We start from the raw sequence: 27,552 nt of genomic DNA on the forward strand, positions 1-27,552 counted from the left end.
TTTTTCTTTTTCAGAAACCCTGCATTCTATGAGGGAGCATTTTAAATGGGAAGGTCAGGATTTCTCAGATTCCCGAAAGAGGCTTAGGAAATTTTTGTTTTTACCACAGCATAGGCCCTTGGCTATACCTCCTGTTTTGGATGTTGTTCAAGACGTTTTCTCCGAGGCTTCCCTTAATCCAGACTCTTTGCCTCCTGCGCCAGTTAAGCCAGACAGGTATTACAGAGTGCCTGAGGCTCATAAATATCTGTATGAGTCCAAGGGCTGACCCAGAAACTATTAGCCAGGGACCTAAGGGTGTCAGGGCTTCTGTTGTAAAGAATCCAGTTCCTATGGATAAAGATGCTAGAGCTTTGGATAGATGGGGTAAGAAAGTGTATACCTCTTCCACTTTAGCAATGAGGGCTTTGAATTGCCAGTTTCATATGTTGAAGTACCAGAATTTTCTCCTTACTCAGCTAAAATCTAAAGTGGATGCTTTGGCAGAGCGCATAGAGTGTAAGGAATTACAGGATTTGGTACATGCCTCTGAACAGGTGGGTAAGCATTCTTTGCAGTGTGGTTTCGATGCTTTACAGGCTTCTTCCAGGGTGGCTGCCACTGGTTCAGTTATTCGCAGGCACGCCTGGCTTAAGGAGCAGAATTTGTCAGAGCATGTTAAAACTAGAATTTTGGATGCTCCTTTACAGTCTGATGTTTTGTTTGGTTCTCCTGTGGAGTCTGTCTTGAAGAAATTGGAAGACAAGGCTAAGTCTATGCAGACTGTTAAAGATTTTTTGCAGGTGCAGCCTCCTAAGTTTAGCAGGAATTGGCCTACTAAGGGATGGGCTTATCCTTCTTCTGATTTACAGTCTAGGGGTAGATCTAGACGTGGTAGGGGCAGAGCTCAGAGTTCTTTCAGGCCTAGAACATGGAGTTCACCTGCACAATCTACAGGTGAGGGCAGGGGCCAGTCCTTTCGTAAACAGGCCCAATGACCTGCATCTTCAGCTGCCAGATTCTTCCTGTCTGGCAGCTCCTTTGGGAGGAAAGTTGGCACTCTTCAAGCAAAACTGGCTATTAGTCACCCCGGACAAATGGGTGTTGGACATTATAGACCGAGGCTACAAGTTTTATTTCCATACATTGCCTCCTTTCAAAGGCATGCCAGACGTTCCTCCTCAGCAAAGGGTAGAGGCTCACAAGCAGATTTCTTTACTTCTTCAAATGGGGCTATACAGCAGGTCCCTCTGTCAGAAGTGGGCCTAGGATTTTATTCTCGCCTGTTTCTAGTACCAAAGAAAGGAAACACTTGGAGGCCGTTTTTGGATTTATCTATCCTCAACACATACCTGGACATTCCAAAATTCAAAATGTTGACGTTGCAACAACTTCTACCTCTGTTGGGCAAAGATCACTGGATGGTAACTCTGGATCTCAAAGAGGCTTATCTTCATGTTCCTATCAGGCCCAGTTGCAGGAGATACCTGCGTTTTGGCTGGGACTTTACATTATCAGTTCTCTGCATTGCCCTTTGGCTTATCTACTGCGCCCAGGATGTTCACAAAGGTTCTGGCTCCAGTGATAGCCTTCTTAAGGTTAAGAGGAATACAAATTTATCCTTATTTGGACGATTGCCTGATTCTTGCTCAAGACAAGTACGAACTTCTTCATCATCTACAGTATGTGATGGCAGTGTTAAGGTGCCTAGGGTATTCTGTGAACGAAACAAAGTCCAGTCTAGTACCCTCTCAGGAAATGTGCTTTCTGGGTGTGAGACTGAATACAGCTTCCCAGATGGCCTTTTTGACCCCGGACAAGCAAAAGAACCTAACACTTTACTTCCATCAATTGTCTCTATGGTCCAGGCTGACTGCAAGGACAGTCCTTCAAGCCTTGGGGTTCATGGCATCTTGTATTCTGGTGCTTCCCAATGCCAAACTGCATATGAGGAAGCTACAATGGTATCTCAAAAATGTATGGACACAACACTGCCAAGATCTGGACACTGTCATTCAAATAATACCTCGCATTCAAAAGGAATTTTTGTGGTGGGCTCAGGAATGTCACCTAAACAAGGGACTCTCTGTGACCCGACCAGAGGCGAGTCAGATTTTAACGACAGATGCCTCGGACAAGGCGTGGGGAGCACACCTCAATGGAAAATGGGTTCAAGACACGTGGCCTGCCAGACTTCAACATTTACATATCAACTTGAAGGAGATGTTAGCAGTCCAATTTGCATTGATGGCTTTCAAGGATTTACTTCACCCAGGGCAAGTGTTGATTCAAACAGACAACACAACTGTCATGTGGTACATCAACAAGCAAGGGGAACCCATTCACCCTCTTTGCAGGCAAGCAATGATTTTGTGGGAGACTGCTCTCAGTTTACACCTCAATCTTCAGGCAAGGTTTCTACCAGGAGCACAGAACTCCTTAGCAGATGTTTTGAGCAGACAGATAGTGGATCCCCACGAGTGGAAATTGGATCCTCATGTATTTCGAAAATTGACAGTGATATGGGGAACTCCAGACATAGATCTGTTCGCTTCTCCACTAAATTTCCAGTTGCCAAAGTTTTGCACAAAAATGTTTCATCCCACAGCTTGGAAAGTGGATGCTCCATCATTCAGTTGGAGCAATCTTCATGTCTATGCCTTTCCGCCTCTGCCTCTCCTCCCCAAGGTACTCTTGAAGATCAGACAAGACAAGTCCTCTATGATTCTAATAGCTCCAGATTGGCCTCGACAGCACTGGTACCCTCTGCTGAGGAGTTTAGTACGAGAACCTCCATGGCCTTTGCCTTCGATTCCGCACCTTTTGTCTCAGGAGGGCAATCATTTCCTCAATGTCAGGATTCAGTCCCTGCATCTAACAGCCTGGCGTATTCTGTTCTAGAACCTGGAGGGTCGCAGCTTCCACAACAAGTTTTGAATGTTATTTTGGAGGCCAGAAGGCCTAGTACAAGGAAAGTTTATGCTGATAAATGGAGGAGATTTTTAATTTGGAGCAAAACCAAGAGTTTTGATGTTTCCAGGCCTGATTTAAGTGTTTCTCTTCAATATCTTACAGAATTATTAGACAAGGGTTTGTCTTTCTCCTCTATAAAAGTTCATGCTGCAGCCATTTCTGCTCACTATGACTGTGACCCACCATTATTCTCTCATCCTTTGTTTAAGCAATTTCTTAGAGGGGCAAAGAACATAAGACCCCCACGTAGAGCTCCTACTCCTGCCTGGGATCTCAATTTTGTGTTGGAAAAACTTACTTTACCTCCTTTTGAACCTGCAGCTACTGCTGAGTTAAAGTTTTTGTCTTGGAAGACTGCTTTTTTGTTGGCCATTACGTCTGCTAGAAGGGTTTCTGAATTACAGGCTCTTATGGCAGTTGAACCCTTCCTGATTTTTCATAAGGATAGGGTATCTCTGCGTACTAACCCTACTTTTATGCCTAAAGTGGTTTCAAATGTGGCTTTGAACCAATCAATTCATTTGCCTACTTTTTATGCAGATCCCCAAAATAAAGGGGAGCAAATTTTGCACACTTTGGATATTCACAGGCAGTTGCGTTATTATTTGAGCAAGACTAAAGGGTTCAGACAGTCTCAGCAGTTGTTTGTTTCTTTTGCTTTGGGTTCTCAGGGGAAACCTGTTTCAAAACAAACTATTTCTAAGTGGATTGGCCTTTGTATTGCTTTTTGTTATTCTCATCATGGTAAGGAGATTCCGGCTGGAATCAGACCTCACTCCACTAGGGCTACTGCCACTTCTATTGCTTTTGCAAGGGTAGTAGCTACTAAAGATATTTTGGAAGCAGCTACTTGGAGTTCAGTGCATACTTTTTCTAAACATTACCATCTTCCTCTCTATTCCAAATCTAGGGCTGGATTTGCCACTGCAATCTTACAGGGCATTTTGGCAGCTCCCAGTGCTTTATGATTTTGCCAGCCTCCCTTTACCTCTGCTTTGGGATTCTACCCATAAGTTATGACTACAGCAATGTGAGATGAAGAACATAGTACAGTTTTGTGCCTACCATAAATGTAGATGTTCGAAGATCCACATTGCTGCAGTCCAATTTACCCTCCCTCCTTCCCCTCTGTAGTTAGGAATGGTTGTATGGTTTGGGTGGTAGCTGTTATTTGTACATGCCTTTTGGGGAAGTATTCTATTTTTGGCTGTGGCCTTTCTTTTTAGGGCCTTCTGACATCTGGGGCAAGAAAAGACTGAGGATATGACGTCGGTCATGCGCTTTAGTACCCTGACGCTCTGATGTCAGATCTGAGCGCCCATGACCGACGTCAGCCTAATACTTTGGTATTCGGGCCGACCGAGGACAGCGGACTACCCATAAGTTATGACTGCAGCAATGTGGATCTTCGAACATCTACATTTATGGTAGGCACAAAACTGTACTTTCTCTCATTTAGGGTCAGTATAATGTTTCATTGTAGTTGTAGAAAAATAGATAGTATAGCGTACTAACAGTTGTCTGAAGCTGCCTTACTAGGTCTTGGATGTGTCTAGTGTTGGTCACAGATAACTAAGGAGAGCTGCTGCTATATGTTGATGGTATGGAAGTGCTACTTTGATGTATTCAAATCATATTATAGACAAAGTAGCTAAACTGTTTTTGTTAGGTATTCAAAATCTTTTTAGCATCTTTCAGATGCTACAAATTAGAGTAATTCAATGAAAAGGAAATCCTGACACGTTTTCCTCTAACTGCCTAAGAAACTGGTAGCTTGGTAGAATTATCTTTATAAACAAATGCTGAAATGCACCCCTCCCCCATTTATTATGTCAGGTCTGTGTCATATTAGGAGAGCATGTAGTACTTGTAGAGGACATAAACCAAGTCCTAAGATTACTATCAAAAGCTAAAAATACTGCATCTGTGGGTCCTGATATTATCCATGGATGCATCTTAAATAGCATGAAACCAGATTTAGCCGTATCAGTGACAACATTGTTCAGTCTCGACCTCCATAGATGTTTTGTACCAAGTGAATGGAGAACAGCTACAGTCACTCCCTTTTTAATTTTATATGGTCATGTTATAATCAGTTTGTGATCGACACATTTAACAAAAGAAATCTGTATTTTACACTGATAGTGTTGCACATCAGTACTAAACTAATATTGCAGAGTGAGTTACTGTGTCATCAGTTATGTTTGTGTGATAGGACGTAGGTTATGTTAATTTCTGCAGATATTCCATGTCAAATTCAATGATTTTTGGAAATGAATTTGATATTTTTGCTGTGAAAGGATTTGTGGGAATGGTGAGCTTTAAGGGGGCACATTCTTAACTAGATCAAGAAAAAAGTTATTTTGTTACTGTTCATCACAGAAGAAAAAAATCCAGAAACAAGCTCTACGGTTAACTTATCTATCCATGTAAATAAGCCTTGTATGGATTCTTAGAAGGGTCTTTGGTGAAGATCAGAGGATCAGTGTCATTTTGTTGAGATCAGTATAGACCAAAAAGCTCAGCCAGGTATGTCTTCAAGTATTTCTTTACGCTACCTGACAAGAGACGTCGCAATGTGCACTGCTGTGGCGCCAAGTCTAGCTAATACCACACTTGGAAGTGGGAAGAGAATGTTATCTACAGTTCAACTTTCTGTAACCACATGGCCTGTTACTACAGATTTATTGATGACATACTCATCATCTGGAATAGTGACATCCAACAATTGGAAAGATTTTGAGTCCATTGGCAATTCCACCAATTTCCTAAAATTCACAACTAACCACAGCCAAACTTCTGTTAATTTCCTTGACCTAAGTATCACAAAACCTGAACTAAAGCTTGGTTCTGGAATTATTCTTTTATGTTTCTTTCAGCCCATTGCCATAAATATGGAATTGGTGGGAAGTCCTAACAGTCCGGCACCACCATGACTAGGGACATCCTTTTAGATAGTTTTTTACTGTTCATCACAGAACAAGTTTTGGGTTACTATCCCTTCCAAGAAAATCTTGACTTTGTCATGTTAAAAAGCTTTAAACTGTCAGCTTTCAAATGCATAGAACTCGGCAGTCCAAATGAAGTGACATGAAAGGAGATTGTGCATAGGAGTATATTGTCTTGTTTGAGAGCTCTGTCACATAAGTAACTGAACAGGCAGTAATTTTATTTTAGGCTCATGGGCTCCTCCTTGATTATGATTATAAATGATTTTTGGTTTTTCATTTGTACCATTGAAATGAATGATTTTGTAGAAGGAATTGAGAAAAAAAATAAAATATGAGAAACCGTAGTAAATAAGCATACAAATAGTTATATTTTTGCTGTACATTGTGTGCCATTTACAGCTACATAACCAGTTCTGGAGTGAAGTACCTTAATATGACCTTTTTTTTTATTATTTTTATAGTTGTTCTTCCTCATTTGCACAATTTAGCACTGGCGAACAACCAGCAGTCTTCAGACTCCAAGAGACTGGATATTGCTACTCATCTCTTTGAAGCCTACAGTGCACTTTCCTGTTGTTGTATCCTTTTTCACCATTATTGTCAACACAACAGAGATATCCGGTCTCAGTTTGTATATTGTTACATTGAACCATATGCCTGCATTGTCGGTTGGTATCTAATAAGTGCAATGATGACTTTAAAATAAAATGTGTAGCTCAGGAAATGACAAGTAGAAATAACTCAAATACCTAGTGACCTGTATTTTTCTTTGTACCTGTCCTTTTGTTAAGGTAGGTGACAGATATGTGGTTATATAAATTTGATTTTCTTTTCTTTGTTTTGTGCATAAACAGTTTGATTTTTTGTGTTTGTTTTCCATTTCTTTTGTTTATTTCAGCATTAAATAGCTGTTTTGTTTCTTATTCCCTTTCATCTAGGAGTCTGGTGCACCTCTTTTCCCTCACTTGAAGAGCAAGTGAGATTTCTTAATCATTGAGGGAAGCAAACCACGGAAGTTACACAGTCTTCGTTGTGTAAAGCCGTAGCAATATCAGATCTGAGGTAGTTCAAATGGTCAAATTTTTTGAAACATTGCTTGACAGGCATAAAACTGAAAATCACTTTGTTGGTAACAAAATCAGCCTGGATTTGGTAACATTCAGCCGCAAGCATAAACAAGATTTCCAAATGCTTAAAAAACATTATTGTGTAGCATTTGTATCCCTACACACAGTCTGTGCATCCACACTTTCTTATTTTAACTTTTAAGTAACCATTGCCTCAAGTCTGAAAGGTGTATTGCTACCAGCACTGCAGAATTCCTCCCAAAAGCACATCCTAGAGATGTCATTAATTTGTCTTGTTGGACCTTTCAACATATTGAACCACCTCCAGTCAGAATATTCTGTATTCAGTATATATTCATAAAACTGATCACTGCTGCAGTAATGTTGGCTATATGGGTTATATCCTGCCAAGGATTTAACAGCCAGTCAACTTCCAAAGCTTCAGGCACCTTCCATGTGCCCAAACTGTCAGTCAGATCGAGCTGAGCTGACTGAAAAGACAGGTTTAGGCACTAAGCCAGTTATGTCTTCCAAGAGTATGGCAACTGGTGCTGTTTTGAGGAGGTTTGCCTGTCTGCATTCATGGAACCTCTCAGATGATATGGTAAATTGAGAGATTAAAATCTCCTTTGGATACAAATTTTTAGTTTTTACCTCCTTTGCTATAGAGATTATCAAAAAGTGTGATGAAAGGGGTAAGTTGATTCAGGGAATCTCTTAAGATTTTTCAGCCCTCCTTTTCAAAATGTTCTAAGGGATTCTCTAATCCCTCATTCAGTTTTTATCAAAAGACAAAATAAACAGCCTCAACAAAATGCATGTAAACATACATTTAAGAAGAAATGGACCGGGGGTTCCAAAAAGCATTCAGGAACCCATCAAAACTAAGACAGTCTAACAAGTCAGAATGAATGTGTAAGGGACCTTGACACCCGCCCTGGCAGGACTTTTTTTCCTTCCAGAAAGTCTGAATTTCTTTCCTCTTTGGCAACACACAAATGGGTTCTGAAGGTCATTCATCTATGTTACAGGATGTTTTTAGCACCAAAGAAGGAAAATGCTTAGAGACCAGTTCTGGAGCTTTCATGCCTAAACCTATTTGTGATCATCCTCAAGTTCAAAATGCTGTCACGTCACAAATTACCTCCTGCTCCTCATTTAAGTTTCCTGGTAGCACTAGATTTAAAAGATGGTTATCACATCCCTATTCATCCAGACTTCAGTCATTTCTTAAGGTTCTGTGAGTCTGGATCACATTATCAGTTCTCTGCTTTATCCTTTGGACTCTCCAGTGTACCAAGAGTGTTCACAGAGTGTCTAGCTCCAGGTTTGATGTCTCTTCCATCTGTTCATCAATGGATGGGTTTTTGGATCTGAGTCAAATCTGACTTCTGACACTTTCAAGCTTTGTATGTTGTGCTCAGGCTACTCCCCTCACCTATAAGAGAAAGTTACCTCAGATTGGTACATTGGTGTTTTTGAATGAAGATAAGTGAAACATTTTCCCTTATTTTCTTTGTTTTTCTTATCTTCTTTCTTATATATATATATATATATATATATATATATATATATATATATGGATTCACTTCATAACATTGAAATATCAAAATACTGAAACTCAAAACACTGAAACCAAAATACTGAAAGCTCAAAATACTGAATACTCAAAATACTGAAACTCAAAATACTGAAAACACATATTATGCGTAAACTCAGCTTAAACAACATAAATCATAACAATTTCTACCAAATATATGCAGGGGCAAGCCCTGCACCCCCATGGGGGCTTCACCCCCTGCTAATTAAATATATCAAATCCAACATTGCACATAGTGTAGTTAAGTGCAATCTTGGAGTAGATATATATAATTAGCAGGGGTGAAGTGCAGGGGCTTGCCCTGCATATATTTGGTAGAAATTGCTATGATTTATGTTGTTTAAGCTGAGTTTACGCATAATATGTGTTTTCAGTATTTTGAGTTTCAGTATTTTGAGTATTCAGTATTTTGAGCTTTCAGTATTTTGGTCTTCAGTATTATGAAGTTTTGTCATTTTCAGTATTATGAAGTTTCAGTGTTATGAAGTGAATCCATATATATATATATATATATATATATATATATATATATATATATATATATATATATATATATATATATACGCATACACACACACATATTTATTATAAATACACACAGTGTCAGTGGGGTAGCACACTCAACTCTGGTGCAGAAGGCTGTGAGGTCCGTTACCATACTGGATAGATTGATTGCTGATGCTGCACTGTAGCATAAGGTGAGTGATGCACTCCTGAGTGTGTCATCCTTCCAATGAGATGTTAAAACAAGGTCCCATCTGCCCCATTTGGTGGTAGCACAGGTGGATGTAAAAGATTTCAGGGTACCTATCGAAAACAGGAAGGGAAGTTTCACATTGCACTAGCCAAATTTCCCCTAGTAGTATAAAAAGCACCTCAGGTTTCCCCTAAAAAGAGGCCATTAGCCTAGTGGAGCTAACCCAGTTAAAAATAAGTATATAAAATAAAAAATAATCTAAGAAAGTCTGTTTTCGGTTGTCTTTCCCACTTTTAGTTCCTTCAAGCACTGCTCCTCTACTCCCCTTTTTTCTTTCAGCAATTTGGTTCTCTCTCGCGCGCTCTCTCTGTTGAGGTTATAATTTTTGGCTCTCCTTCCTTTTTTGTTTACTCTTGCAGTGATGTCAAAAAAACCTCAGTTTTCAAAAAGTGTGTGGCCTGTGGCCACAAGCTGCCTAATTTAAATGCTTACTTAAAGTGCATCTGTTGTGTACGGGCTGCACATCTGGAATCTAAGTGTAGCATTTTTGAAGCATTTGGGCTTTGTGTGATTGTGGAATGCTGGAATAAGTTGGTGTTGAAAGGGTTCCCCTTCTGTTTCCTCTCTACCATTTAAGAATCAGCTGACTGTGGCAGACCCCAAAAGTCTAAGGAAAAGCAGAAAGAGAAGGAAAAGGTAAAAGTGGCCAAGAAAAGGTCTCTAGCGGATTCTCCTTCTTTGGCTGTAGCTCCAAAACTCTCAAAACCTTCAGATCTGATTTTGCCTTTTGAATTGATTCTTATCAGATCCAGTACTCTGACTCTTCCCAAGCTTTGATTCTGTCATGTGCTGGTTTGACCCAGATCGAGGTTTTCCATTGTTCAAGAAAGATCTTTCCAATGGATTTCCAGGCCTTCTTCCTCTTCTTTGTCCCTCTGTTTAGCCAGTTTCTCCAGGAGTCTTACCAAAGCAGACACATACAGGACAATGAGGAAATTCCTCCAGATCAAAATCCAGCTGGAGGTGGTCCTCACAGTTCTGACCATGTTTTTCTGGGGTGCAGGATCCAACCTGTGTCTATGCTGGTATCCCTGCCTCCCCCCAAGTCCTTAACTCTCATTTCCTTTTTATAAACTCTTCTGCCTCTGGCCTCTGTAACAGCCAGCCAGTTTCTGAGAGCTCTAGGGTTCATGGCCTCCACCATCCCTATGCTCCCTCTGGCCAAACTACACATGAGAAAGTTTCAGTGGTTTGTGAAGTCAGTTTTGCTTCAATGTGAGTATCCCCTTGAATTTGTAGTTCCTCTTCTGCCTCATCTCAAGAAGGAACTTCAGTGGTGGATTCAGCAGTGGTCTCTTAAGTCCAGGACTCTCTCTTCATCCCCTACTTCCCTCTCAGGAGCTGTTCACAGATGCTTCAGACGTGGGATGGGGAGCAGCATTTCGCTTTCTAGCGGTGCAGGGTGTTTGGTCACCTCTTCAACAGAAAGAGCACATCAATGTCAAAGAGATGAGAGATGTTCTTCCAGCTGTTCAGGCTTTTCATCCTCTCTTCACCCCCAGAACCTCTCAAGGTGTTTAAAGACAATACCACAGTGATGTGGTATGTAAACAACCAGGTGAGGGACAAGATCTTATCTTCTTTGCCAGTTGACACTCCTGTTGTGGGAACTTGCTATCCACTATCAAGTGACTCTTCAGATAGTTTACATTCCCTCAGGTCAAAATGTTGTGGCAGACACTATGTGCAGGTCCTTAACTCAGTTCCACAAATGGATGCTTTACAGAGATGTGTTTCTGGGAATTATCCACTGGTGGGGTACTTCTCAGATCTTTTTGCCTCCCTACTGAACAGACAACTTCCTCATTTTTGTGCCAGAGTCCCAGGTCTTCTGGTTTGGAAGGTGGGCACCCTATCTTTTTCTTGGAAAGAGATGTTTCTTTACACTTTCACTCCCCTTCCTCTCTTTCCAAAAGTCTTGTTCAAAATTCAATAGGATGCTCCGAAAATCTTCTTTGTGGCTCCCTTTTGGCCAAGACAGCATAGGTTCCCTCTTCCTTTGCATTTAGCCAAAGGCAGTCATCACTGGGTGGACCTATTCACACAACACAAGGGATCTCTTATCCATCCCCACTTGTCCACACTCCAAATGACACTGTGGGTGATAGGATTTTGATTCCACATAAACAACATTTTTTTCTGAGGATGTGCTTTGGGTCCTGCAGGAGAGCAAGAAACCCAGTACTAGGAAGCACTCCTTATTCAAATGGAAGAGGTTTTCAATTTGGTGTCTTTCTTGTAACCTGGATCCATTTTCAGCGGATGTTCCTTTGGTTCTCTCTTATCTGTGTGAATTGTTCAGCGCTGGTTTGGCTTATTCTTCTGTTGAGACCCACTTGTCTCTTATTTGTCTGCCTTGATCTCCTGCTTTAACTACTAGATTTGAAACTAAACAATTTCATAAAGGTGACCTTCATATTAGGCCTCCAAGGAAGCCTGTTCTTCCTCCCTGAGATCTTAATTTTGTTTTGAAAAAATTGATTTGGACTCCATTTAAGATTGCATCTTCAGTTTCCTTGCAGCATTGCTCTTGTAAGACTGTACTTTTGTTAGCCTTTAATTCTGCCAGATGGGTGCCCTTATGGCTTTTCCTCCTTTTTATTTTTTGCTTCATAAGGACAGTGTGTCCTTGCGTACTAATCCTTTTATGCCCAAGGTGGTGAATGACTTGTCCCTTAATCATTCTGTTCATTTGCCCATTTTTTTCCCTTCTCCAGAATCTGCCAGTGCAAAGGTGTTGTGCACATTGGATGTGGCTAGATAACTCAGATTTTATTTAGATAAGACTAAGACTGTTAGAAAATCTGATCAACTCTTTGGTTCCGTTCATCCTAGGTCCTTAGGATTAGCAGTGTCCAAGCAGACTGTTTCTTCTTGGATCTCTAAAGCTATTTCTTTTTTGTTATTCCTTTCATGGTAAGAGTCTTCCTTATTCTGTTAAGGCTCATTCTACTAGAGCAATGGCCTCTTCTGGTGCTTTTTTCAACGGTTTGGATATTAACTCTATTCTTGAGGCAGCTACCTGGACTTCTCTGCATACATTTACTAAGCACAACAAGTTGGATGGAATTTCCAGAGCTAGAACTGGTTTTGCTAGGGCCATCCTTCATGGCTTCTTAGAGGGCTCTGCTGGTCCTTCCTCCTCCATCTCTTCTTCCTGAACTTTGGCACTCTCCCTAGTGTAATGAATACTGCAACAGTGAAATGTTAGGACATAGTACACTTGTGTAAAATCTTACCATAACTGTAGATGTCGTTCTCTTCATAGTTGCAGTATTCACTCCCTCTCTCCACACCCTGGTCCATTTCTCTTCTGGATGTACTGATTACCTTTCTTTTCCTTGGACTGGCATTCCTTCTGGGGCTCTCATTTCTGAGGATGGTATGGCCGGACATCACCTTTATGCTGTAGCTGTGCAAGGAGCATATGTGTGATGTACTGGGTACCTTAAAGCAACCTAAAGGCTTTGTTATACTGGCCAAATATCGGGGCACCTTTGGCAGGGCTTTCCCTAGTGTAATGAATACTATTTGAAAAGGGATATCTGCCATTATGGTAAGATTTTACAAACTGTATTTTCTTTCAGCATTGGAGGATGTCTTTATTATAGCCCGTAACTCGCTTGACAGCCCGACTGCTGCCCCTAAGAAAGCAGATGGTGTAAAGTTCCTCAGTTATAGACATCTTAATTTTCTAATGCTGTATCCGATCAAGCAGTGGCTTTGTTGGTAAACCCAGCTGTTGATAAACATCTGGTTAATGCCAATCCCTATCCCTCTAACAAGGATAGGAAAGCCTTTGAAAGATTTAGGGGGGGGGGGTGAATTATTCTACAAAACGTCTTTTTAGAATTTTCAGTTGTCAAGCTCACATGTAAAAGTTATTGCTTACATCTTTTGAGAATATGAGGGACATTATGGACTCTTTTCCCTCATCTGATGAATTCTCTTTAATTAACTTATTGTTTCTGTGCCTCTAGTGACTAAACACTCTCTAAAGTATACTTATGATTCAGCTGATGCCATTTCCAGAGCTACTTGGAGGTTTGCTTGAATACGTACTCAAAAATCCTCTTGAGGATGTAAAATTGAAATTTTGAATTCTCCTTTACTTAGAGAGGTAGCCTTTAGACCATGTACTGTGATGTGAGTAGGAAACTGATTCAGGGAGTTCTCAAGCCTTCCTTCTCCATATTTGTCAAGGTTTTTACTGATACCGCTGCATCATTTTATAAAATGTAAACTAAGCAACACAGCAAACTGATAATAAGCAGATTTTTAAAAATAGTTGACAAGGGGTTCCAAAAAGAAAGGTGGAGCCCCCCCCCCAGAAACAAGAACAGTCTAATAAGTCAGAATGACTATCTTCAGAATTCCCTCTTTCAACCCTGACAAGCCTTTAATTCTTCACAAAGGTCTGGCCCTCCATTTCTCTTTGGCAACAGTTAGTGTCAGATAAATGGGTTCTGAGAGTGATTCATCAAGGGGTACTGATGGCAGTGGGAATCTCTACTTCCTTTATAGGGGATTCCTTCTTGTCTGCTAGATCAAATCTTTTTCCCCCTCTTGTCAATCAGCATCCGGGATTGATGGAAGCTGCCCCTCCTCCTCAGAATGGCGAAGGCTTTTATTAAATGTTTCTTTTGCCAAAGAAAGAAAGAAGCTTCATGGAGACTAGTCCTAGATGATCTTTTTTTAAATCAGTTTGTGACCATTCCAAATTTCAAAATGTTATTAGTTCATGACTGTTTACCTCATATTTCCCCATTTTAAGTTTTTTGTATACCCTAAATCAAAGCCTGTAGTGTGTGGGCAGTGACAAATGAGAAAATTGAGGCATGAATAGCTAAGCTTAAAAGGGCTTGTAGGACTGTTAGCCTAGTAATCTCCTATGATCTTGTGCATATCATCACATTCATGTAGCAGCAGATTTCAAATGTTTCTTAAGGTTTTCTGTGTTCGGATCACACTTTCAGTGTTTTGCATTACCCTTTGGGTTATCCACTTCTTCATGGATAATTATAAAGTGCCTGAATGCAGTAACAACCTTCTGCAGACTGCAATGTGCACTCACATTTTCCTTATTTAGACTACTTGTTTGTCTTTGCAGTCTCGTTCGAGGTTTCAGGAATCTATAACTTGGGTGAGAGGTCTCCTGAACAGACTGGTGTCTGAAGAAAACAACCAAAGTCTTGCTCGACTCCTCATAGGATTGTTTTCTCCTACATACCTCAGTTCAAAGAGCTTTCCTTTCACAAGAAGAAATAGATCTGTTCCTGAGGTTTCCCACTCAAACCAAGGCCACTGCAATGAAATTTCACAGGATACTAGGACTCCCAGCATCCATGATTCTCATGATTCCTCTAGCTTGACTCCACTTGAGAAAAAAAAAACAGTAGCACCTAAAGTAGCATGGTCCCAGCATCAACATCCCATGACATTCCAGATTCATGTTTTGGGATTTATGAAAAGGGAACTTCTTTGGTGGACAGACCAATTGTGTCTGTATCTAAGTCTGGCAGTTTTCCTCTCAGCTCTGGGCATCAGACTTTGTTTTGGGAGTAGTGTCTATGGGAGTAAAAGTGGAGAGTTTTTGGAACAAAATAGACCAAAACTCAAAAATGTAAAAGGGATGTTGGCAATCATCAGTGCCCTCATCTCTCTTAGTTATCTGTGGTCCCCAGGAGCATTATAAGTGGTTAATGATAACGCCACATTAGTGAGGTACATAAAGGGGAAAAAACAGATCTTACCCTGTGCAGACTAGTAGTGGGCTATATCTTTGTGGCATTATCTTACTCTAAAGGTACCTTGTATCTTGCAAAACTCTGTGGCAGACCAATCCGAACAGGAACAAAACATCCCCCCCCCCCCCCCAGTGGAAACTAAATCAGAGAATCTTGCTGGACTTGATCCTGCTGTGGCAAGTATCTCAGATCTATTTGTCTCATGTCACACCAATCAGGTGAAAAAATTCTGCCCCAGGACTCCATATCAGAAGGCCTGAAAAACAGATGCATTTTCTTTTCCTTGGATACAAATGTTCCTCTATGCCTTACACTCTTTCTGCTAGTATCAGGAGGATCATTCTGAAGATAATTGTGGTAAATTTCATCTGTCTGAGGCACCAGTGGTTCTCTTTGTCTTTCTTTTTTTGGGGGGGGGGGGGGTGTCCAAGGGCAGCTAATAAAAGCTTCCTCACAGACTGGACCTACTGACAAAATTCAAGGGGTGTTTGATAGATTCCAACTCAAAACAACTTCAAATAACTGCCTGATTGATACCATTCTAATACCTTTTAGATGCCTATTTTCTGAGACATGCAGCAGGTATTAAAGGCAAGCAAACATGCTACTAGAAAGTTGTATATTGGCAAGTGGAAAAGATTTTCTAGTTCATGCCAAGACAAGAACCAGAATCATTTTAAGGCTAGTGTTTGTCTGTCTGTACAGTATTTGTTATTCTCTGGCTTTTCTTACTCCTCCATCAAGATGCACTTTCTGGCTATTTAAGAATATCTACCCAGATTCCTCCTTTCAGTTCAAATGATTTTGAAAGTGGTGTTGCATACCAAGGTTCCTAGAAAATAGGTGGCTTCTCGTTGGAATCTTCTCTGTTTTAGAGAAAAGAATTCTTGCTCCATTTTAACATACTTATCGTGCTGATTTACGGTTCTTCACATGCAAAGCAGTTTTGCTGATTGCTCTGACTTCTGCAAGAAAAGTATCTGAGTTGCAAGCTCTTGGAGAGGATCAACCTTATCTCATTATTCACAAAGATACGGTTTCATTAAGGACTAATCCTTCATTTTTGCCTGAAGTGACGTCCGAGTTTACTTTGAGCCAAGTTTATCCATCTCCCTGTCTTTTTTCAAGAACCTAAAAATATGGGAGAAAGGATACTCCATTTTCTGAATGTCCACAGACAGCTCTGGTATGATCTTGGCAGAACTAAAACTTTCAGAAATCCTGATCAGTTATTTATTTTGAAGGTGAGAAAAAAGGGACAGCTGGTGTCAAAACAGGCCATCTCCAAACAGTTGTTCCATGCTATTACCTTTTGTTATACCTACCACTATAAGGCAATTCCAGTCAGGGTCAAGGATCTCTCTACACGGGACCTTGACTTCATCGGTAGCTGTTTGGAAAAGACTGGATTTTAGAAGTAGCAACTTGGTCCTCTGTACATAGCTTTATAAAGCAATACAAACTATGTTCCTTTGCCAGGTCCAATGCAGGCTTTGCTATACCTACCACTATAAGGCAATTCCAGTCAGGGTCAAGGATTTCTCTACACGGGACCTTGACTTCATCGGTAGCTGTTTGGAAAAGACTGGATTTTAGAAGTAGCAACTTGGTCCTCTGTACATAGCTTTATAAAGCAATACAAACTATGTTCCTTTGCCAGGTCCAGTGCAGGCTTTGCTAGGATCATTTTCTAAGGGGTTCATCCTTCCTCTTCCCTTCTCTTAGTTTGTTTAAGCTGTAGTTGTCTACCTGTAGCAGTGATCCTATGATGAATGTAGTATAGTTATGTAAGTAAACTTTCCATAACAGTAGAATGATCACTGCTGTGTGTCTTCACCTTCCATGCACAAGGTAGAAGGCTCGATCCTAACCTCTGACCAGTGCCTGTTTGGAGTTTGCATGTTCTCCCTATGTATCTGTGGGTTCCCCCCACCTTTGAAAAGGCATGCTGAGTGTTTCTATCTTAACTCCTCAATGAATGGAGCTGTGGGCAGCAGCATAGACTCTACATGGTGCCCTGTAGTGGGAAGAGTTGTTTAAGACCAATGCTTTTGGCATCTACTGTGGTGTGTAGTATCCTGAAGATAGGAGAACATGCATCACAGACTGCACACTGTGGCAAGGTTAGCCACTCGATAGTGTAAGATATGTCTCTTGGTGATTCGGCCATGTTGACTAATGTCGCCAGAATGGGTTGAGATAATAACTGGTGATGATTGAGTTGAGGACCCAGCCTACTCCAACCTATGCCTGGGATCCATGCTAAAGGTGGAATGGGTGTATGTGCCCCTAATGGCCAGTGTGTGTGTGCCATAAAACCTAGCAGCCCTGGGTCAGTAAGCTGTCTGCCCACTGTCCAGCTGCCAGCCTGGGTTGCCTGGGATAGCTCTGTTGAGCAAAAGCTGGATGCAAAACCAATCAACCTGCCAAAAAATGAACTAAGAATTCCTACACTCGGTGTAGGGTCACATACAGGACCCATCTTGGAAGTGGATGACGTGATGGTACAGAGGAGGCTGGCTGGACATTTTGTGTATCCAAGAGACAAGATGAAAGGCAGTGCAGCAGAGCCACTTGGCTTGGGATCCAGAGTCTGCTACTTAGGAGGAGGACAGGCTAGAAATGGTGTGGGAATTGTGGTGAGAAGTGTCATCAGAATTCGTGACAGACCCACAGCAATCAGACTCCAACATAATGATAGGACAGTATTTATAATCTCAGCCTATACCCCAGAGCAGGGTTGTGATAGTGTGTACATTCATACAGCAGTTGGAGGACCTAGTAGATAAAGCAGGACAACATGAATTGGTGTTGATAATGAGTGACTTGAATGCACATATTTGGACAGACAGAACAGGATATGATGGCTGCCTGGTTCCACATGGTGAGGCAACAGGAATAAAAGAGAAGCTGCTCTAGACTTCTGTCTGGCAAATGGCTTGATAGTAGCCAACACATAGTTCTCAGAAAGAGACAGTTACAAGATCACATACAAGAGTGGCCAACATGCAACTCAGGTAGACTTCCTCCTAGTAAAGAAAGGACACTGGGGTAGAATCAGTGATTGCAAGTGAAACAGTTGGCCCACAGCATAAACTACTGTTTGCCACAATCAGGTGCAAGCAGTGGTCAGAGAAGGCTCTAAGGTCAACAGAGACCAGGCTGAAGACCTGGAAGTAGACTGGAGAGAAAGTACGCAGTTCAAGGAGTTACTCAGGGTTCAGGCACCCAAAGAAGAGGAGGAAATAGGTGGAGTTGAAGAATGGCAGCGCCTAAAAACAGTGTGTGTGATTATTAAAGATTACAGAACAAATGTGTGGCCAAGCCAGGTATGGAAATAAGGTACATAAAGCTGGTGGTGGAATGCAGAAGTCTAGGAAGTCATCAAAAGAAAGTAGTGCAGGAAAAAGTGGGAGATAAAGATGGATCAGACTAAGAAGGAATACTTGTTGGCTAACAAAGAAGCTAAGAAAGGAGTTGCAATAGCAAAGAACAAGGCATCAGAGGCACTCTACCAGCTTCTGGAAAGCGACCCAGTAAGTGGCACAAATAAACTATATCAAGTTGCAAGGCAGAAACCGAAAGATGAAGATAATCCGACACCCTTTATAAGGGATGCCAGCAACAAACTGCTCAACAGCCCACAGAACACCAAAGATAGATGGAAGGAGTACTTCCAGCAGCTTCTAAAAGAAAAATGCCCCAGACACAGCCTACAAGAGAAGAGGAGGAGCCCACCGTAGAAGAAGTAAGAAGAGCACTAAGGAAAATAAAGTCAGGGAAAGCAGCAGGCTCAGATGAGGTCACAGCAGATATGATAAATTGGCTCCTGGGGGTACTCCTAGCAGTGTGGAGAGAAAGGAGTATCCCAGATGACTGGAGAATAAGCATACTCATGCCAGTGTACAAAGGGACAACCACAACTGTGGGCAGCACGGAGGTAATCAAACTTCTGTAACATTGCATGAAAATTCTGGAGAGGGTTATTGATAAACGGATATGCAGAGTAGTAAGATGGGAGATGAGCAGTTTGGATTCAGATCAGGATGCAGCACAGCTGATGTGATGTTTACAGTGAGACAAATAGTTGAGAAGAAGCTAGAGATGAGGAAAGAGTTCAGCTAGACATTCCTAGACTTGAGAAAGCATATGACAAGGTTCCAAAAAAGATGATTTGGGCAGTCCTGTGGTGGTTCAGAGTCCCAGAAACATTGGTAGAATTAGTGCAAACTATGTACAAGGAACCAATGACTCAAGAACAGTGTTTGATATCACAGAGGGGTTCCCAGTGGGAGTGAGTGTGCAGCAGGGTTCAGCTATGAGCCCACTGCTGTTCATACTGGTGACGGACTACATTAGCAAACAGGTCAGAGGGGACAGATCAACAAAGTTGTATGCAGATGATGTGGCATTACAAGGCAGATTCTGACCATGACCTTCAGCAAAGGATAGGGGAATGGAATGCAAAACTGAAGGCACATGGGATGAAGCTGAGTACTGGTAAGACAGTTGTAATGGCAGCAAATGGAGTTCAGAAGAAGCTGAGAAATTACTTAAAAGGGAAAGTAGTGGAACAGGTTAACAGATTCAAGTATCTGGGAGAGGTGGTTTGAGGAGAAGGGAAGTCTGAATGAGGAGATAAAAGCTAGAATCAGTTGCTGCAGCCAACTGGCATAGTGTGTCAGGGGTAGTGTATGACAGAAGAATGCCAAAGAAACTTAAAAGTAAGGTGTACAAAACAGTGGTGTGACCAGTACTACTGTATGGTACAGAAACCTGGGCAGTGCAGGCAGGGCAGATGAGGAAGCTCAAGGTGATACAAATGAAGTGCCTGAGACTTGTAGCAGGATGAACACTGTGGAACAGACAAAGGAATGAGGACACAAGAGCAGAAGCCAAAGTAGGTCCAATTGCAGAAACGATCAGAGAGGACAGATTACAGTGGTTTGGGCACATGTGCAGTAAAGTAGAAGGCAGTATGGTGAAGAAGATGTGGGACAGACAGAAAGAAGCTAAGAGGAAACAAAGGGCATCCCGCAAAGAGGTGGATAGATTGTATGAGATCAAGAGAGATGGTGACAGCATGACACCCCAACCCCATGTAGAAAGGTGGGAAAAAGGAGGTTGATTATCTACCATTTTGGAGCTTTTCTCCTCTGGTCTCTGCTGAAAATGGGCACCTGCCCAGCCAGACTAACCCGGTCAACAAATGTCAATTAAATAAATAAAATAAGTAAATGATGATGATTACCAGGGTGAGAACATTTATTTTTTGTTTTCTTGGTATTGACCTCCTTTCAGGGCTCCTGTCTCCCACTCTCCATATGAAAGCTCTGAAGAGCAAGTTGTGTGTGTTGTGTAAAAACATTATAAATAGTTATATAACACTAAGCGAGTCCTAGATGCGTCATCATGTTAGACATTGTTGAATGTGTTGGTATTATGTAATGTGCATCTGTTTCTTTTAAAAGGATTTTTTTTTATTTTTTTTACTTCTTTTAAGAGTCAGGCTGTGATAGGACAATTTAGCTAATAGCCAGGCAAACTTGAATGTGCAACTGTATTGTATAGTAATGCAGCTCAAACTGATATGAAATTCATGATGACATGGCGAAGAATTGTTTCATAAGAACATGCAGAGTACAGTGAACATGAAGATTCTGTGTACTTTCAGACTTGTGGCGAGGGAAAATGAGAAGACACTAACACTTCATAATTTGATCAGCCTGGTAACAGGGAGCATGTGACATGAACCTCTGAGCAGTCCATTTCTTGATAACAGCTAAGCATGTTATTGTTTATTTCTTTAGATCATAGGCTGGGCTTAAGCTTGTGCGATGAAATTACTTGTATAGGCAGTGCAGCAGTAGCTTATGGCAATAAAATTGATATCATCTGAGACATGAAACAAAAGACTCCTATGTGTATAGCAGCCAGTTCCTCCTCTTATGGACACAAGGTGCAGGGTTTGGTTCTTACATGGAGTAATTGGCTAGGCTTAAAATGGCCCACACAGGCAGTTAACCTAGTAGTAATCTATGAACCTATATGTCTGACTTAGAAGTTGGTGATACATGTGACACCCCACCACTGAACCAGTAATCAAGGAGCTTCAGTCCTCACCACTAGCACCAGTGGGTGGCATACATTGGGAGGAGGACAGGTACACACACAGTATTTCCAGATACAGCTCACTGCATCAAGTGCAGTTTCCCTTAAGAGTGCACAGAGACCACAGTCAGTCCAGGACTAGTTTCTCCCTCTTTGTGCAGATCCCCAGTAAGACCCCCCCACTGGCACAGGTACAGGGTTGAGATCTCAGGTAAGTGGCCAAGCCAAGACCTCCAGCACCCTCTCTGTCCAACCAGTGCTTTGTGGCCCTGGCCAAGTAACTGACACACACGCACACACTCTGAGGTTTGATTTATAGACGCACACACACACACACACACACACACACACACAAATGGGAAAGGCTGCCACAGGTTTACTAGCTATGCCCCCTTTTGCTAGACTATAAGGTAGTTATCACTGCCACCAGCCTGCTCCTTGTCAGCTGAATTAAGGCCCTTAACAAAGGGTGTCCAATCTTACTTTGTAGTGTTCCTATCAATACAAATGGTAGTTTGACCAAGAGCAAGGCTATTAGGCGTGACCCCTAGTGTCACCAAATAAATATGCAAGTACTCCCAGAGCTTAATTATCTCTAGACAAATCAGTCACAATGAAGGGTTTAAATATATTTAATACTTATAAAAGAACAAGAAAATACTCATTGTATACTTAGTTGCATCAGAGTTCAAAATCGCAGGAAATATTTAAAACAAGATTTCAGGACAGTCTCAGATAAATGAAGAAAACATCTGTATCTAAGAGAATTACTGTACCCTAATAACTTACTTCAGAGCAACCAGGCAGATGTGGTGAGTGGATCTTGTTGATGTCAGGTCAAAGACCAAATATAGAATACTGAGTCTCTCTCAGAGAGTTCTTAAATTAATATCTCAAATATTACTTCTGGGATAGCTTGCAGAATGACATAATTTCTCATCATCTGACTGTCCAGGTGAAAACCCCCACTGATGCAGCTGGTGGGGTTTAGCATCTACTGATAAAAATATATATTCAAGGGCTTTTCTTAGATCTAAGGCAGATCCTGAAAGTCATAAAACACTTCCAAGAAATACAGAAAGCCTCTAGTTTTAGACTTTGTATCTGTTACTGCACTGAAACTTAAAGATAACATCCTTTTATTACGTGGCCATAAAGTAATTTAATTTCGGCTATTTTTTCTGAAGTTAACCTCTGGTGTTCGTTTCCATTGTTAAAATATATACATCTAAATAGTTACAGTAGTGCAGGTACATCTCTGTTCTATTCCAGTAGGACAAGCTGTGGTTGCATCTTAGCTCAGTACTTTACAAAATATCTCTTCAGCACGTCTGTACAAACCATCTTATATGACATATAGTTGTAGTAAATTTGTAACACAAGCATATGAATCATGTTGATATTCACAAATGACATATGATTATCTACAAAATTCCAGATAGCTGGGCTGGCAGTATCTCCTTTCATGACAGTACACACAAAAACAACTACATGAGTAAACACAACGAGGTATGGTAGGATTAAAACAAGGAAACTGGAACTAAACAAATCCACACGGTATCTGTATTATGTAGCCTCAGTCAACGTTAATCAGCAGCAGTAATCTCAGATACCATGGAACAGAAAAATACTAAAGTTAAGAATTACACTGGCGACTGGACAGAAACACATGAATTGCAAGGGATCTGCAAACGTACATTTGTCTGTTTGTAAGCATCCTGGAGTCTAATAAGCTACTAATATTATCTGAATGGCTCCCACCATGCGTGTGCAAGTCTTTCTAGCCATTTCATTAATTTTCAGCATGGTAGGAATGTGTAAGAATACAGTAAATTACAAAAACATAAGCAGTAACACAAACTGTGACTTACCAGCTGCATCAAAGCTGTACCAGCATACAGATTATTCCATTTTACAGACTTTGTGCAGTAAAGAAAGGTAATGTTAAATTAGAAATGTATGCTGATTGTGACCTTTTGAGTAGCTTTTGTAGGAAATGACTGGAGGGAAATGTGTTGTAACTTGATAAATTACCTCAATAATTCACAATAAAATGAAATGTACCTAATGAAAGTCTGAAAACATAAATATGCCATGAATTATTCAGATTTTCACGAGTTAGTTTGCAGTAGCTGAAGTAACACAAAGCCACCTGCCTTATTTGTTGGAAAGTTTATAGCTTAATTCCTTAGGTGGAGGAACACTTTGATAGAATGAGATGACATGAGCTAAATAAAGTGTACAAACTGTTATCAAGAATATGTTTAGCATTTGCAGTTTTTCTACAAGGATGTGCTGGAAAGCAGGAAACCAGAGTAGAATGATTTTTAGAACTCTACAGCAAACTAAATTCCAGGAAAAATGTATATGATGTGCTATCACATTCTTAGAAATAGAAGGTGGCAGAGAGAGGGAAAATGGTTTTACACAATGCAGTCTACCTCAGCAGAAATGTATTACTTATTGTTGTGTTTGCACTTCTTTCTTAGCTTGACTAAAATTCTAACTGCTCATGAGAGTATATCCAGTAACAAAAAAATGTAACCTTTGTTTTGTTCGGTTTTGTTCAGTGCGTTAATGAAGTCCTGGACAAACTAGTTACACGCTATAACAAGCAAGCAGAAGTTATGCACTTACCATAATGCTTGATCCTTGCTGTCCAGTTCAAAGTTTGGGTTATCGGTTCCGACCTCGATGCTTTCTCAGAAGTTTGGATCTGGGTTTCTGACACCTACTCCTACTCATTATTACCTCCTTTTCCAAGAATGCATCCTATTGAACTTGCTTACTTATAGTAAGAACACATTACCCTACAACAGTATCCTGTGTGGACCTACTTAATGTAAAAATGGATAATGAAGAAACTGTAACCAACAGCCAAGGAAGACTGCAAAGACAAGGCCCCTAGTCAGGTCCATCTTCTCAACTGGTATCCAGGAGTCAGTTTAGACTGGGGGTGGGAGGGATGTTGACCTGGACGAAAACAAGACAGCACTAGGCTAGTGTTAAAGTAAATATTTAACTTTCATATCTGATGTCTGTTTTCATCTGCTTCAACATTTGGGATAGATTCCCAAGCTACCAAAAATAATTTGGTGCAACAAGGAAGTATTTGCCGGAGAATAATGGAGCCCAAGAATATATGGGCTCTAGGTAGTACATTGAGTTTGTAGAGGGACACAAAGGTATGGACAGTAAACCAAGTCGCTGCAGCACAGATGTCATTAATGGGTACCCTACCCAACAGAGCAGTGGAAGCAACTACCACCCTGGTAGTGTGCCTTCAGTTTACCTTGTAAGGATAACCCCATTGAGTATAGACAGGATAGGGTTATTTTAAATACTTTTTGACCCAATTTGACTTTAGAAAAGGTATGGAAAAACCTGATCAGACTTCCTAAAATCCTTTGGTCTGGAACCTCTAGCAGATGCAAAATATATTCTTCTCAGAGTACATCAGGGAAAAAAACCTGTAGATTGATAGTTTGATTAAGGTTTGGTTTAGAAGCTACCTCCGGGATAAATTATGTATTTTTTCTTAGGGTAACCTTGTCTTTATGGAATATCAGATAAGGTTTACATGACATGGCTTGCAACTCTGAAATCCTCCTTGCTGATGTAATAGCCACTAAGAAACTGGTCTTCCAAGACAAAAACTTTAAATCTGCTATTGATGTTGGTTTAAGTGGAGGTTTTTTCAAGATCTGAAGCATGATAGTAATATACCATGGAGGACTCAAAAGAAACGTTCCTTTAAAAATTGCCTTACAAATCTTTAAGGAAACAGTAAACATTTCATTCTGCCCCAAGTGAAAATTAGAAATGGGTGCTAACTATTTCTTGATGGTGGGGAAGCTAGATGCCTTGTGAAACAATTGTACCAAAAAGTCTTAAGATGTAATGGGGTGAAAGAGTCCAGACATGTAGACAACACCTATATTGTAAGCATCTTCCATTTAGCAAGATGAAAAACTTCCTAGTATTGGAAGATAAGATTCAGATAACTGGGGTAGACTGACTAAGATCTCCAGCCACCATTTGAATTGGAGAAACCACGGAATTAATTAGAGTTTTCAGGTCCTGTTGAGGCTGGCCAGATGGGTGATGGAGATCTGAATGGGGTCCAATACACAAGGCCAGTATACTAGATGAGACTAAAGGAAAAGGAAAAAACTTACCAGGGCCAGAAGGGGGCAATGAGGATTATTGTAGCCTTGCACCTTCTGGTTTTATAAAGAAACTTGGTAGTCAGTGGAGTTGGGAGGAGCATAAAGACCCGGGTGCTAATTATAGACTAGAGCATCCCGCTTACTGATCCTGGACCCGGACAAAGTGACTGCTGTACTTGTAGTTTTGGCACAAAGCAAAACGATTGCAGCAAGGTTGGCCCCGCTGACTAAAAATCTGAGTTGCCACAGTTTGAATGAGGGACCACTCATGAGGTAGAAGGACAGATCTGCTTAGTTTGTTTGCCAGAACAGTGGAATTCCATGGGATTTGCATTGCAATAAGAAAGCAAAAGGAAGACATCACTCATTCGCTCATTGTCACATCTGTTGGCTTCCCAACATATTGTATAAGATCGAGCTCGCCCCCTGTTTGCTGCTATACCAGACTGCAGCCATGTTGTTAAGCTGAACTGAAATCACACCCTCTGGTAGAGAGTCCTGAAAGGTCTGCAATGCTAGGAAGACTGCCCTCATCTCCAAGACACTAATTTGAAGTCTGCCCTCCATGGTTGACCACAAACCTTGAACCATCTTCCCATTAAAACAGTACCCCCACCCCTCCCTAGAAGGAAGTGTCCATGGCTGCTGGGGGTGGAAAGGAAAACGGTCCACCCCATGACACCATTGGGAAGGTCAACCACCAAGTGATGTGTTTCTCGCAAGTCAGTGTGACAAATCAATGCATGAAGTAGGTGAGACCTTAAGAGACCACTGGATGGAACGAGTCCACTGCAAAAATCTCATGTAGTGTCTTGCTTGCAGAACTAGAGTGATAGCAGCAACCATCAGACCTAAAAGTCAAAGATCAAGTCTTACTGCAGGACAGGGATGGTGAAGGACCTCTGATGCTACACATTGCAAGGAAAGTATCTTGGATTGGGGAAGTTTGTCTCTTTGGTGAACTGTGTCTAGGTGGTATCTGATAAATTCTATCTGTTGCAGCATGGTTCTGCAATTATTGAGAAGGTTGATTGTGATTCCCATTTATGGGGCAAGGTGGAGCAAGAAGTCCCTGCATTTTACCAGTAGATCCTCTGTGGTAAGTAGCCAATCGTCTAAATAAGGGAACACCTGGAACCCATGCAGTGTGTGAGGTATGCTGTTACCACTGCCAAGCATTTGGTGAACACCATGGGGGTTGTGGTGAGACCAAAGGGCAGAAATCTGAATTGTAAGTGACTGACTCCCAGCCAGAAACTGATGAATCTCCTAGACTGCTTTGCTATCTTAATATGATAGTATGCATCTTGGAGGTCTGTGGAGCACATCAAGTCATCCTTCCTTAGAAGAGATAGAGTGGACTGAAAGTGACCATCCAGAAATTTGTGTGTTTTACAAATTGGCTGAGGTAGCTTAGGCCCAGTCAGGTCTTAGGTCCCCTGATTTCTTCGGGGCTAAAAAACCTTGAACCTAGTTAATCTGAGGGTACCTGCTAGATGACTCTTTTTTAGTAATTTTATTTTTTTTATTTATTTATTTTTTTTTACTACTACTAATTCTTTCTGACTGGGTGGAACATGGGGAATTTTCCTCTGTTTTGGAGAAGGAGAAACAGTATATAACACAGCCTCTGGTGATAGACCCCTGCACCTACAAATCTTGAGTGATGGTCTGCCAGGCTTGAGTGCAACGCAGGCATCCCCTAATGGCCTCTAGGCAGAGTGCAGCAGTCAGGCAACTATTCATGATTGCTGAAAGGATTTTTCCGAGAAAGGCCACCTCTGCGCGGTAAGGGGGAGGGGGTCTGTCTGCAGGGGGGGGGGCTTCCTGGCCAAAACCCTGGGATTTATGGAGCCACAACTTTCACTCCCCCCCCCCCCCCCTTCTGGTTACAGGACACGGTCCTGTGAGAGAGAGAGAGAAAAAAACTGATTCCCAACCACAGACAGTGTCTTATCTGGCAGTGCCGGTGCCCTCTGCCCTGGATGTACTGTTAACTGCATTAGAAACTAGATGCATGGATACGTTGGACATCGACTGTAGAGTAAATAACTGGGACTTCACATATTTTTGGGTATCCACAGGAAGATTACACGAGAGACTTAGTGAGTTAATTCATTAAGTCCCTCTGAAACCTGGTCACATGGACTAAGTAGAGCAGCTCTCCAGGTGCAACATTTGCTGAAGCATATGTCCAT

General features: G+C 41.3%; 1 protein-coding gene across 1 annotated transcript in view; it reads left to right on the top strand.

Moving 5' to 3' along the window:
* Positions 1-27,552, top strand: part of RELCH (RAB11 binding and LisH domain, coiled-coil and HEAT repeat containing) — a gene marked incomplete in the record, with an annotated part of 1,574,926 nt that overhangs the window by 1,364,379 nt on the left and 182,995 nt on the right. The window contains 1 exon segment of the mRNA XM_044065183.1: positions 6,365-6,481. Coding sequence (XP_043921118.1) covers positions 6,365-6,481 — 117 coding nt within the window.

The sequence above is a fragment of the Protopterus annectens genome, chromosome 3.part0 (assembly GCF_019279795.1).
Source record: "Protopterus annectens isolate FY-2018-M chromosome 3.part0, PAN1.0, whole genome shotgun sequence".
In the NCBI taxonomy this organism is placed as follows: Eukaryota; Metazoa; Chordata; order Ceratodontiformes; family Protopteridae; genus Protopterus; species Protopterus annectens.